Source organism: Acinonyx jubatus, chromosome D4 (assembly GCF_027475565.1).
Source record: "Acinonyx jubatus isolate Ajub_Pintada_27869175 chromosome D4, VMU_Ajub_asm_v1.0, whole genome shotgun sequence".
Taxonomy (NCBI): domain Eukaryota; kingdom Metazoa; phylum Chordata; class Mammalia; order Carnivora; family Felidae; genus Acinonyx; species Acinonyx jubatus.
In genome coordinates this window covers 20,588,051-20,601,855 of record NC_069391.1, presented here as the reverse complement: position 1 = coordinate 20,601,855, position 13,805 = coordinate 20,588,051, and the positions used below count along the sequence as shown (strand labels likewise).

The window sequence follows — 13,805 nt, the reverse complement described above, 5'->3', positions numbered from 1 at the left end:
AGGGAGTCTCTTGGGGCCCTGCTCAACCCCTTTCTGACTTTGACCCTCTTAGGTCTGTAGCTTTCATAAACCTGCTCGGAGCAGCTGGAGTTGCTCTTTGGGGAGTCAAGGTCTGGGCTGTCCGTACCCCACCCAAAGTCTAACTGGCAGTATGCAGAAGGGGAGCAAGGCTGAATTGAACTGGCTAGCAGACAGCACTGCACCCCGACAGTTTCCTGCTGCCGGTGGGACAGTGCTGGGCTGTCCTCACTAAGCACTTGCTGAGTTCCTACCACGCACCGAGCCTGCCTTGCACCGAGCCTGCCGTCCAAAGTCAAGCACAAAGAACTGTTCCCAGCTCTGATCTCATACTCGGCTCCGGTGCATGTTGTGTCCTTCATTTTGGAGAGATCTGCATATTCTTGTCACCCTCTAGGACCCAAAAGACCGGCCCCCCCATGCCTTCATACCTCAGCAGAATCCGGCATGCATCAGGAGCTTGATAATTTTGTGTTGCTTTGGAAAGAGATCCTAGGGCTGCTTGGTTGGCAGCAGAGCGTCTGACCCTTGATCTCAGGGTCGTGAGTTCAAGCCCCATATTGGGTGTGGAGCCTACTTTTAAAAAAGGGGGTTGGGGAGCTTGGGTTGCTCCACTGGTTAAATGTCCGACTCTTGGTTTTGGCTCAGGTCGTGATCTCATGGTCTGTGGGTTTGAGCCCTGCATCAGGCTCTGTGCTGACAATGTGGAGGCTGCTTGGGATTCTCTGTCCCTGTCTCTCTGCCCCTCTCCCCAACTAGTGTTCTCTGTCTCTCTCTAAATAAATAAACTTGAAAAAAATAAAATAAAAGATCCAGGTGGTTGGGCCCCTTCCTGAGACTTCTGAAAGTAGGGTTGTGGATCTGCCATGCAGCAGGCACAGTGAGGTCAGTGGCTAGTTCAGGTTCACTCAGGAGGCCTGTCTGTGCCCTTGCCTGCCCCCTCACCTGGGAGTCCTCACTGGATGCCTTGAGGTCCCAGCAATGGACTGCCCTGAGAACCCTTGCACTTGTCCCCTGACCCTTGGCCGGAGGTTGTGAGTACACGTGTCTCTCTCTTCCCTCCCCTGTGCTGTGGGAGGGTGGCAACCAGGTGGGCTTTGTTTCTGGGCCTTCCACACAGGGCCAGCCCTGGACAGATGCTCTGTGAATCCCCGGGGGGAGGGGGGGCGGGTGGTGGGGAGGAAGAAGGAAGGGACCGAGGTGGAGATGTGCAGGTCCAGTGGGCTCTTTGGTAAAGGACTGGACTGTGTGTCTATGGGGTCTGAGGAAGGTGAGGTTTGCACTTCCAAGGCTCTGTCCATCCTAGGCCCTGCTCGGTCAGCCTGGCTTTACCTCCTGAGTTCCCAGCCTTCCTGCTTGGCCCACAAACCAGTGCTCAAGCTGCCTGGGCCAAGATAGGAACGGCAAGAGCTGGCCAGCCTCCTTCTTGGCTCCAGCTCCCTTGGAGAGGAGGGTGGCTCTGGGGTAGGGCCTGTGGGCTTCTCAACCCTGGAGCAGAGGCAGCAGCCTTGTGGCTTCTGGGAGTAACTGGGCGGGGCTGTGTCCTAGATCACCATCCCGAGGGGGAAGGACGGCTTTGGCTTCACCATCTGCTGTGACTCTCCGGTTCGAGTCCAGGCTGTGGATTCTGGTAAGTGAGCGTCTCGGGTGATGCCAGTCCTGCTCCCCTCACCACGCGCCTGGCTTCGCAAACAAGATGCGAGAGCTGAAGGGGGAGCCCCAACCTGGAGCAGTGTCCTCGTTTTTCAAAACCAAAGAATACTATTTTTAAATGTCCACACATGAAACTGAGGTCTATGAAAATAGATTCACAATTTTTTTTTTGTTTTTATCAAAATGAAAATAGGTTTTTTATATTTTGTTTCCCAGTCATGTTAAACAGGAACTAAACCTACATTTTCAGTAAGGGCTGCATGGGAAAATGAGAGTCATTTATGGACTTTATTTGGAATCGGTACTTCATCCTATTCCAAGCCTGATTAGCACTTAAAAATAGGCATGCTCTCCCTGTTTTTCACAGAGGGGAAGCCAGGGCTTGGGGATCGGGGTGTGTCCCCCCAGTGCCTGCATGGGGACCGGCACAAGGCGGGCACTCAGGGAATGGTGTTAAAGAATGAATGAAGTGTCTGAGCCTGGCAACAAGGAAGGGTTCTCGGGGGAGGAGGGGGGGAACCCTTGGGGAGTGAGAGCGAGAGCGAGGTGGGGGCCTGGCTGGAAGGGTGGACGGGCCGAGGAGTGACTTGTTGAGGCCGCTGCGGGGGCCATGACTCTAGGTCATGTCATGGGTCGTGTCATTGGCGTGTCAGGGCTTCGGGAGCCCTCAGGCGGCTTTTCTTTGTCCATGCAGGGGGTCCGGCAGAGCGGGCAGGGCTCCAGCAGCTGGACACCGTGCTACAGCTGAACGAGAGGCCTGTGGAGCACTGGAAATGCGTGGAGCTGGCGCATGAGATCCGGTGACAGGGGCGGTGGGCAGCTCTGGGCCTCGGGCTGATGGCACACCTCCCCAAACCCCCTGCCCTGGGCACAAGGCGGCTCCCACCCCCTCCTCCTCGCAGCTGTGAGCAATTCACTTTGCTCCTCAGGGGATGGGTTTCTTGGCCCGAAAATGGAAGGTTCAGGCTCGGAGCAGTTTTGGATCCCGGAGCAAATAGCGGGGAAGAAGCTCTCAAACTGACCCTGTGGCTCACAGCGCGGCTCCAGGGTGTCACTTTCTACTTCAGCTCGTTATTTTCCCGTTGTTTCTAAAGGATGTGTAGATGTGGGGAATGTTTCACTCGCACACTTGAGAAATTATTCTTTGGAGTGTTTGGGTCCCCTACATTTGGACCCGCTGGGGTAAAACTCTCATGACCCATTTTGCGTTTGTTTCTAGAATGACTGGAGACGGGGTGGCACGTAGGTGGCTTGCTGGCTCCTCCCTTGCTTGTACTTTGCCCATGACCCACGTCACTGGTTGAGTTTGGTACTCTTGTTTCACCTGGCCGTGGCCTCAGGGTCCTTCTCAGCCACTGCCAGTCAACTGGAGTTGACCTAAGGGACCCCTTTGCTGTCTCGGCTTGAGGTGGCCTCTTACCTCCCTGCCTGCCTGACCGCCGGGGCTTCTCTCCCCCTCCCCCACCCTTCTTCTCTGCCCTTTAGACCCTATCCTCAACTCAACTTCTCTGTGTGACCCCTCCCCCCGCCAACTCTAGGAGCTGCCCCAGTGAGATCATCCTGCTCGTGTGGCGCATGGTCCCCCAGGTCAAGCCGGGGCCAGACGGCGGGGTCCTGCGGCGGGCCTCCTGCAAGTCGACGCACGACCTCCAGTCGCCCCCCAATAAGCGGGAGAAGAACTGCACCCACGGGGCCCAGGCACGGCCTGAGCAGCGCCACAGCTGTCACCTGGTGTGTGACAGTTCAGACGGGCTACTACTCGGTGGCTGGGAACGCTACACAGAGGTGGCCAAGCGCGGGGGCCAGCACACCCTGCCTGCGCTGTCCCGTGCCACCGCCTCCACTGACCCCAACTACATCATCCTGGCCCCACTGAACCCTGGGAGCCAGGTATGGACAGCGGGTTCGGAGAAGGTGATGGGCATGCGCTGGCCTCGCACAAGAACATGCAGGGAGGAGCCTGCAAGGGGCTGGGAGTGCCAGTGAGGAGGCAGGGTGTGTGTTAACTCTGGCTGCCCCAGGGCTATTCTGGGGGAAAGAGAGCGATGGGTCTTTGTGGTCTCCGGGCACAGATCCAGGGCCAGGGGATGTCATAGGGTGGAAGATTTCACCTCAAAAGAAGGAAGAGCTTTCTGCCAGTCTGGTCTTTTTCTACAGGGGGATGGGCCGCTGTGATAGGGGTGAGCCCCCTGTCAGGGGAGGTGTGAAAGCAGACACTGCCTGATGGCATGATGGGGTGTCGGAGTTCATGCCCCAAAACATTAATCCCGTGAGATACTCTGGGAAAGAAGTGTCTGAGGTCAAATAAGTTTGAGGACTAACCCAAACTCTCCTCCTCTTCTGGACAAGATTCCCCATGTGGATGGAGTAGGTTACTCGAGGCTCTGAAGGTATCCTGCAGTAAGAGGACGGTTTAACCCAGCATTTTCGGAATTCCCCTGCTGGTACAGCCGTACGGCAGGCCTCTTAGGGTCCCGCAGTGCCGGTGTTCCCTGGAAGGCACTTCGGGACCAGCCGCCATCCAGAAAGTTGGGGACTCAGCCTAGAGGTTATACTGGATGAAAGCTAAAACCTTGTTCAACCCTAACATTCTAGAAGATTCTGGAATCTCTGATCCCTCCAAGCACCTCCCTCTCCTCCTTAGCCTGGCCGCTGTTTTTCCTCCTTTCCTATCCCCAGGCGGTGGGTGAGCAGCCCGCCTGGTTGGCCCTCCCCGTTCCTGGAGCTGAGCTGATGCGATTCTTCTGTCTTCCTTTGCAGCTGCTGCGGCCTCTGTACCAGGAGGATGCCATCCCCGAAGGTGGGTCTGTCCTCTGCTGCTGTGCCCTCCCAGCCCCAGGGAGATGTGAGGCCAGTTGTAAGATCCCCAGCATACTGACACAGACCGTCTTTCCTCCCCATACCCGCTCTCCCTCACTGAACCAGTGTCTTTCATCCTTGGAGCCTCAGCTGAGAACGAAGAAGGGATCTTCCCACAGCAGCCCAGGAGATAGTGCATTCAACTGGGATTCACTCACTTTTACTGAGCAACCAATATATGTCAGGTGCCACAGGCACCGTGGTCAGGCCTGCGCGGAAGTGGGGCAGGGAGGGCTCAAATCAGAACTGTGTAGCCGTGAGCAATTCATATTCCCTCAATGAGCCTCGGTTTCTTCATCTATAAAATGGGGCTGATGATTTCCACCTCAGAGGGTTGTCGGGAGGGGCAGTTGTCTGCCCACTGAGAGAGGCTATGCAGGAGATGGCTGTCTTTGAACTCGATAGGTTCTTCTCTTTTGGCCTTTGAATCTGACCCTATCTTTAAAAAAATTTTTTTTTCAATGTTTTTATTTATTTTTGAGAGACAGAGAGAGACAGAGTGTGAGCAGGGGAGGGGCAGAGAGAGAGAGAAAGACACAGAATCTGAAGAGGCTCCAGGCTCTGAGCTGTCAGCACAGAGCCCGACGTGGGGCTTGAACTCTTAAGCCGTGAGATCATGGCCTGAGCTGAACTCTGACGCTTAACCCACTGAGCCACCCAGGCGCCCCTGACCCTGTCTTTTTTTAAAGTTTATTTATTTTGAGAGAGGGAGAGAAAGCATGAGTGGGGGAGAGGTGGAGAGAGAGGGAGAGAATCCCAAGCAGGCTCCGCACTGTCAGCACAAAGCTCGACGTGGGACTCGAACCCACAAACCACGAGATCATGACCTGAGTCGAAGTCGGATGCTCAACTGACTGAGCCACCCAGGCGCTGTCCCACCCCCGTCCCTATTTTTTAAGATCCAGGGAAAGAAGCTGAGCTCAAAACCAGGGTCTTCTCAGGGTGCCTGGTTGGCTCTGTTGGATAAGTGACCGACTCTTGATTTTGGCTCAGGTCACGATCTCACAGTTTGTGAGTTCGAGCCCTGCATTGGGATTCTGCGAGGAGCCTGCTTGGGATTCTGTCTCCCCCTGTCACAGCCCCTCCCCCACCTCTCAAAATAAATAAATAAACTTAAAAAAATACAAAAAACCCAGGTCCTTCTCCCAGGAAGCCTGAGATACCAGTCTTGGTGCCGCAGCTGACTGGGCGTTCCTATAGGGAATGTGCCTACTTGCCTGCCAGGGTCCAGCTGACTGGAGTCCAGCTGGTATCTGGAAAGCTGTGACCAGCCTTGCCTGGTGGTCCTATGCTTGAGCCCTTTAGCACCTACGGAATACCTGTTGACTTCCTTCCTTGAGAGGGGCCTTTTCCCAGCCGCTTGCAAACTCGCTTCCTGGCCTCCCTCCCCAACAGCGGCGTGAAGTCGATGCTGGCTTGTAGCAGGTTCTTGGAAAAGTACCCGTGCCTTTCGGGAGGGAAAAGGGCTCCCATCAGGCCTAGAGCTGCTGATGGAAGGCATCTTCATTCTCTCCAGGGTAGGCCATTCGGGTGGGTAGGCCTGGTCTGTTGGAAATGAATCTGCGTTCCTTCTGGAGAGGAGTCTGATAGTTATTCAACACTGAGTTCTTAAAAAGCTTTTAGTCAGCGCATTAGGTTAGAATGGAGATGTCACTGCTAAAAGGTGACTTCATTAAGGGCAGGGCCTGGGCCGCCCCATCTCTGAGTCTCCAGTGCCGGACCCAGGGTGTGGCAGACAGCAGGTACTCGGTACAATTTCTGCTGAGTGACTGAGTAAAGGAGAATGACGCTGGCTGGTTGCTTCTAGGGCTGGAAGGCTGGTCACAGAGGAAGGGGGCTGGAGGGGTGTGTTGCCAGCAGTGGGCTGGTGGTGTGGGATTGATTCCTTCTTGGCCTCAGAGATGCCTCTTGGTGTCCTCCCAACCTGTATCCACAGATTTAGTGAACCAAGAAGGGCCCGGTCATCAAAGCTGTGGAGAGAGAGAGGGACAAGTAAGGACATGATGACGGTGTTAATAACAACGGTGGCTTTTTGAACGCGTTGTATTAAGAATTGACCTTCCTTCGTTTATTCTCCATGACGATAGTTTTTTTTTGGTATACAAGAACATCTTTTCTCTTTGTCAACCATCAAGTCTTCATGGCCCCAAGTCCTGGAGTTCAGAGGAAGGGGTGAAACTGAACCTTTCCTTAAACACACTTGGGGTTCTCCAGAGGCTGGGGCTGTCACCGCGGTGCCGACTTGTGCTTCCTCCTCTGGTTGGCCTGCCCACGCTCCTTTCATGGGGCAGGATGGAGCCATCCAGAGTTGAACGGGATCTGGTACCCTTCCGAGGCCCAGGGCACTTGCTGCTTGTAGCTGGCATGTTCCCCAGGGCCGCTGGGGCCCTCAGCCTTGTCCCCTGCCCTTCGAAGGGGCCCAGCCTCAGATTCTCCACTGCCAGAGTGGGATGGCTGCCAGGGCTCGCCTCGGAAGCCAGAGCAAAGCCGAGTAATTACTGTGTTTGGTCAGTGAAGCAGGTGTCCTAGCAAAAAGGGGCGATGTTGGGGCTTGGACCAGAGGATGTTAAGAGGTAGCAGGTGGGAAGTCAAGGGGGTTGACTTTGCAGAGCTCAGCAGCTCAGTTGCAAACTGGACTGTTTTTTTAAAAAAGATAGTTTAGAAAATCCTTTTTGGAGAGCCATGCCCATTTATCACAGGTGATCCAGGGTGTGTGGAGATGGGGCTCCCAGGCATGACTGTTGCATAGGTTGGATTGATCTTGCTTTGTACCATATACTGGCCAGATGTCCCTGGAAAGTCACCCAACCACTCCAGGGCTGTTGCCTGGTCTATAAAATGGGGCTAAGCAGACTTTTCCTACCTGAAGGCAGAGGCATGTCACACGGCTTATTTTTGGCTCTGTAGGCCCAAGGCGAAGGTGCTGTGATGACCCTGTGTGTGCAGCTAGGCTAGGGAAGGGAAGACATAGATTCTTGTACAAGCCTGAGACTGGACCTTCAGGGCCCAGATTTTGGCATCAGCAAATGGTACCCTTTAATTTTGGTCTGTTTTGCCCCAGTCCCTCACTTGTCAGCCCTGTGTGGTTTTGCCTCCTCTGGTCTAGGCTTGGTCATGTTCAGATAGACTGTCTAGTTTCAGATTGACCCTGTGACCTCATTCACAGTATGGTTTGAGGCCCAGCGGCCCTGTCCTAATGCCAGCACCGATGCGTTTATTATCTGTTGGCTTGGGTTTGTGATAATCCCCTGTGCTCCCCACTCTGGTGCCGTTCATGAAGCCCTTTCCCTTCAGGCCTGTTGTGAGAGCCCCCCACCAGCCCCCCTTAACAGAGGAGAAAACTCTAGCTCAGAGGAGGAAGGAAACTGTTCAGGGTTGCACAGCCAGAGTCTGGGGGAGCCAGGGCTCAAGTTCAAGTTTCTTGACCAGCTCAAATCCAGTGCAGTTCTTGAGACCCAGGATGGGCTCTTTCAGCAAAGGACACAGACCACCCTGGGGCTGAGGTCCATGGCCAGACCAGAGTAGGAGCTAGCTAACTAGTTCCATGCATCTGTCCCCCTCCCCCACCCTTTCTACTCTTCTCTAAGCCACTCCTCAAAGAGGCAGGAAGTGGTTTAAGTTATTATGGTTTGAGTCCTGCCCCCAAGTTATGGCTGTGATGGGTGGTCACTTGTGATGGGAGAGCTGACTTGTTTTTCTCACCCTGCTCGGGGAGAAGGGGCATGCGGTGGGCGGAGGAAATAAGTGTGAAATCTTCCGAACTGAGTTTTTTCCTTTGAGGCCATGGACCTCGCGTTGGTGGGGAACTTCCCCCAGAGGTAGCTGGGGTCAGACCACCTGTTCGCCCCCTGGCTGCCAGGACAGGGGAGTGGTGGAAACGGACCTGGGTCCTGGGACATGGGCCAGGCATCCAGGTCAGTTGCCCACCAGGCAGCAGGAGCCCCTCGGAGGGGGCCCAGGTGTATGCAGAGCAGGAGGATCTGAAGTTGGCTTCCTACCTGCTCACACCTAAGAATCCCTGACTTTTTAGCTACTCTTTGCTTTGCGCCTCCACCTGGTGGACAGGGCACGAGAAAGACCTGCTTGCTACCGCTTGCTCCGTTGGGGGTGTATGTCCAGCAGTGTCCCCTGCTGGGCAGCCTTCTGCTCTCTTCCCTGAAGGTGCTTCCTTCTCTCTCTCCTTTTCCTGATTAGAATAATGGTGAGTTGGTGGCCAGCCAGAGTATCTTCTGGCTGCAGTGAAGCCTAGGATTTTCAGCCTGTGGAGCACCTGATTGACTTGCTTTTCCAAGTGGAGGAACCACAACAGCAAGAGCCACAATAAGTTAGCAGCTAACTTTTCTGGTGCACTTACCGGGTTCCAGGCATCATTGTGGGGCTTTACTTGGAGCATCTCATTGAATGCTCACAGCAACCCATTGAACTTGGTAATATTTTTGCAGTGGAGGAAAGCAAGTCTCTAAGGGTGGGGGAAGCGAGTGGCTAAAGGTCACCAAGCTAGTAAGCAGAGAGGAAAGGGGTCTGGGCACAGCCATGTGGCTTCAGAGCTGACGCTCTTTCCCGAGAACTGGGGCAGCAGGTGCACTGCTCATTGTAGACTGACTTACGTGAGCCAGGCCGTCCCCGCCCCCGTGGCTAATAGAGAGAAGGCTCCCATACAACCTGGGGAAGCCAAGGTTACCACTGGACCTCCAGTCCCTTTGTCCGTGGGACCTGGGGGGCGATGTAACAGGTGAGCTGTGCTGGGCATGTCTAGGGAGCTGTGGGAATGGTGGCGGCAGGGAGAGCGCGCATCTGACACACAGGGCAGTCCAACTGACGGATGCTTCTATGTGGGACCGTGGGCCTGGTGAGGTCAGCTCGTCTGATTTTTCAAATAGGAGAGGTTTCCCAATTTTGAAAAGTATGAGGCCAAACTGGTAAGTCTGATTCGGATTCTGGACACTGGACGGTGCCCCTAGCCTAGCTGGTGGTTGCCAGCTCCATCTGAGTCCTGGAGTCGCTTGTTTATGTGTAACTCCCATTAGAGTGTGAGGGAACTCCTTGAGGCCTGAGGCCCCGCTCTGTTCCCAGTACCTTGCATAGGGCCCTGCATGTAGCATATGCTCAGTAAATACTGATGGACTGGCTGAGTCTGTGTTCCCCGTTTCTGTGGAAAGGATGTCTTTGCAGGTGATGCAGCGATGCCTTTGGGTAGAAATGGCTCATGGTCCTCCATTTCTGTTCCACAGAATCAGGTGGTCCCAGTAAAGGGAAGTCCTACACGGGCCTGGGGAAGAAGTCCCGGCTGATGAAGACAGTACAGACCATGAAGGGCCATGGGAACTACCAGAACTGCCCGGTCATGAGGCCGCACACCCCACACTCAAGCTATGGCACCTATGTCACCCTGGCCCCCAAGGTCCTGGTGTTCCCGGTCTTTGTTCAGGTGAGCTAGTAGCTGGCCCTATGGCCTCCCTCAGGAGATGAGAAAGAGGAGGGTCCTTCGCCCCAGGGTTCGGGGATGGTGCCTCGTTCCAGGAGGGTCCCCTTTGGGGAAAGAAGAATGCAGGTGCTCAGGATTCTAGGGGTTATACTGAGGGGGCAGAGGTCTCCAGGAGGGTGGGGGCGGGGAAGCTGAGCACCAGGAGGATTTTCTCCCTGCTCCCTTTCCTGACTTTCCCTTTCTCTGGGGCCAGGGCAGGCACACTCCAGCTATTTGTTGCATTGTCACGGGGCCTGTTTGCTGAGGCTTCTGCTTTCTGGCTCATCCAGTGGTTTGTTGTTTGGAAATGGCCAAGGGAGAGCCTTGAGGTCTGGCATCTTGTCTGGCCTCCTTGGTCTTCACAAACGTGCCTGGCCAGGATTCCAGGATTCGCTGGTGGCCCAAGATTCATTTACATCTCCCCTCTCCTGCTTCTCCCTCTGCTTCTTCCTTCTCTTCCTCCCCATTTCCAAACCTTCGTGTCTTCCACCACCCAGACACCAGCAGTGTGAACATTTAGGTGTCTTGTGTGTGTGCATATACGCGTTTCAGAAAGAAAGCTAAACCGATCTCATTGCACATTTTTCTATCCTTCTGCCTTTTTTAAATGAAAATCGTAGCACAGACATTTCCCACATCACTAAATTCTCTCTGAGCCTTTCTTTTGAGGTGATTGCATACTATTCTATTCTCTGGCCATACCATCTTTCTTTAACTGGTTCTCTACTTGGATATTCTTCCGTTTACTTCCTGTGCTATTGGAAACAACTCTGTGATGAAAGTCCTTGCCTGTGACCTGCCCCTCAGATTATTTTCCGTGGAAGAGATCTTTAGAAGTGAAATGACAGGGTCATGGGTCATAAACATTTTAAAGACTCTTTATATATATTGACAAATTGCTTTCTAGAAAGATTGTGTTAGTTGGTCCTCTTCATCAGCAAGATAGAGATGACATAGACCCAAGGGCTTCTTTTTCATTTTTGTTTTTGTTTTTTTGGAGAGGGAGAGAGAGAGAGAGTGAGAGCAGGGGAGCGGTAGAGGGAAATACAATCTCAAGCAGGCTCCAGGCTCAGCACGGGCCCCAATGCGGGCTCAATCCCATGACCGTGGGATCATGACCTGAGCTGAAATCAAGAATCGGATGCCCAACTGACTGAACCACCCAGGCGCCCCAACCCTCCCACCCCAAGGGCCTCATTTCTGACCATGCCTTCCTTCTCTGGTCTCCCTGGCATCCCATTCCGGGACTGTTGCTGTCCAGTGGACGTTAGAACTCACACTTTGTCAGGATGCACCACATCACTGGCAGGTGACCTACCTCTCCCCAGATGACTCCTGCCTTTTCTTTTCATTTTTTCTCTTTCTCAGGATGGAACCACCAAGGTCTTGGCATCCACAGGGATTCTTTTTCACTTTCATTTTAAGATCTTTGTTAAAAAATTTAAAATTCGTTTTCAAAACATTATAACAACTTTTAAATTGTAAAGTATACAAGTCAACGCGTGAACCAGTATAGTAACGAATAATTGCAAAGCAGGTGTCCACGAAGGGACAGCTACAGGCCGTTGCTGCCACTGCAGAGGCTGCACATGTCTCTTCCTGATCGCAGTGCCTGAGTCCACACTAGTCATTTCCTGACTCTCCCTTCCTTTTACCATCTACGTGTGCTTTCCCAGGTCACATGTTTTGTTTGGCCTCTTCTGGGGCCTTGCTTCTTCTGCCTCACGTTCCTTGTGAGATCCATCCAGGTTGTTGTGTATAGATGACATTTGTCCCATTATCTTTCTTCCATCACCTTGCTTGGTTCAGGTAACTCGGAAGCCACATTATAAATATACATTCACAGAGAATAAGTCCTGCTGGGTAATCCAGATCTTAGGGAGCTTTCTCTGGGCTGGGCAAAGGGCTCCTCAGTGGGTATGAGGCAGGATGCTGGGGTGGGTAGGAATTTTGGGTGGGAATTGGTCCCTGGGGCCTGATGGCTGCAAAGGAGTCCGTTAACTCAAGCAGGGACTGGCCTGGCTCTGAAGGGACTTAAGTGACCAAATCTGGCATGAGGCTCTCAGGAAGGTGTCCTGAGAGCCTGGGCCTGGCAGCAGGGACTTTCCCATGAGGCCTGAACGGGACAGATGGAGGAGAGTGGGGCCTGGCAGGGCCCTGGAGCCCAGTGTAGTCAGGGAGCTGGGGGAAGGATTGCGAGGGCTTAAACATGTGGTCGGACTTCCTGCCACAGTGTGGCTCTTACAGTGAGGCTTGGTGGGGAGGGTGGCAGCACCAGTTCCGCTCAGGACAAGAGCATCTGTCTTTCTGTTTCCACCTGTGTGTGAGGGGGCGTCTGGGCTCCCAGGGTGGGGGGAGGCTGGAGGCTTCTCGTTGTCAGTTGAGAGGGTTCTCTGTGGCTGGCTCTGGCAAGCTGCCTCTCCCCACACCCCATCTCCGTTGGACTTCTCTGAACTGCCCACATTGTTTTCAGCCTTTAGATCTCTGTAACCCTGCCCGGACACTCCTGTTGTCTGAGGAGCTGCTGCTGTACGAGGGGAGGAACAAGGCTGTCGAGGTAAGCCTCACACACGTGTTTCCCGGGTGGGGTTTCACCAGCATCCTCCAGGCCCCTAACTTTTCTCTTCCTGGTGGTCTTAGAATTGTACAGTCTCAGGATAGAAAAATCCTGAAGTCTTCCACCCTTCTCCCCTTCCATCCCCCTCCTTACCGAATGGCTACCCAGCTTTTGCTTGTACATCTCCAGCTATGGGGAACTCACTACCTCTCAAAGCTGTCTGGTTCATCTTTGATGGTTAGAAAGTTTTCCAACCCCTCAAGACATCCCATTGTTTATGCCAACTTCCCCCAAGGAGCAGGAGAGATGGCAGTTCACCCCAGCTGTGATGAATGACTTTGTAGGTAAGAAGATTAGAGCTGTTAGTCAAAGAGGATTTTTGAAGGAGCATCACTTACTCAGGTTTTCTGGGTCCGTACTAACCCAAATCCCAAATCCTCTGGGCTCCAGCTCTGCCAGCCGAGGCCTGGGTGTGGAGATCATGCCATTCTTCCTGGGAGCCGGCCTCTGCTTATCTCTAACTGGGGGAATCTCCCTCCCCGACACAATCCCCAGAGCCGGCTCAGTCCTGTGAAGTCTGTGTGGCACAGAAGTTGGAGCCCTGGAATCTGACTGGACTACCTGGGGCTTGCTGTTCATCAGGCTGGCAGTGGGGCTTGGCTGAGCTGAGTGACAGCTTGGGGTGGTAGAATGATCAGGAAACTTGGAGGAGGCAGGAAGCATATAGCCAGCTCCTGTTCTGCTGCTGGCTGGCTCGTGACTTCTCCGTCCTCCCTCCCTGCCCTCATCTGAACAGTGAGGGTGTGTGTATTAGAGGCAGCTGTGGTTGGCTGGTCTCTAAGGGCCCGTTTAACCTCAGCATTCTGGCATTCTGGGACATTATGTGTAATTGTGGCTAAGCAGGAGGCTGCTTGTGTGTGTGTGTGTGTGTGTGTGTGTGTGTTCAACAAGGGGACCAGAACTCATATGTTCCAAATGAGCGTTTTCTTTTTCACGGGAACTCCCTGGGGAGACTGCATGCTTATTTCTCCCACACGGGCTTTGAGCTTCCTCATGGGGACCTTTCTTAGGAACCTTTGCATATCTTCTGAATTGCGTGTGAGAGAGTAAAACTTCGTCTTGGTGAGGGGGGATTTGAGTTTTAGGAACAAGAAGTCACTTGGAACTATGCTTGGTGAGTAAGTGTGGTGGAGCTAAGTCAGGTGGCCAACGGTCAGAAAGTGAGGTGTGGCTGTAAATCCACAAGACCCAGAG

The 13,805-nt window shown here is 53.7% G+C and overlaps 1 protein-coding gene across 5 annotated transcripts in view; it reads left to right on the top strand.

The window, feature by feature from the left end:
* RGS3 (regulator of G protein signaling 3) overlaps positions 1-13,805 on the top strand; it is a 139,898-nt gene that overhangs the window by 52,554 nt on the left and 73,539 nt on the right. For all 5 annotated transcript variants that reach the window (XM_027034879.2, XM_027034880.2, XM_027034881.2 and 2 more), the window contains 6 exons: positions 1,567-1,648; positions 2,366-2,471; positions 3,210-3,561; positions 4,432-4,471; positions 9,762-9,958; positions 12,468-12,551. In XM_027034879.2, coding sequence (XP_026890680.1) covers positions 1,567-1,648; positions 2,366-2,471; positions 3,210-3,561; positions 4,432-4,471; positions 9,762-9,958; positions 12,468-12,551 — 861 coding nt within the window. The remainder of the gene's footprint in view (positions 1-1,566; positions 1,649-2,365; positions 2,472-3,209; positions 3,562-4,431; positions 4,472-9,761; positions 9,959-12,467; positions 12,552-13,805) is intronic.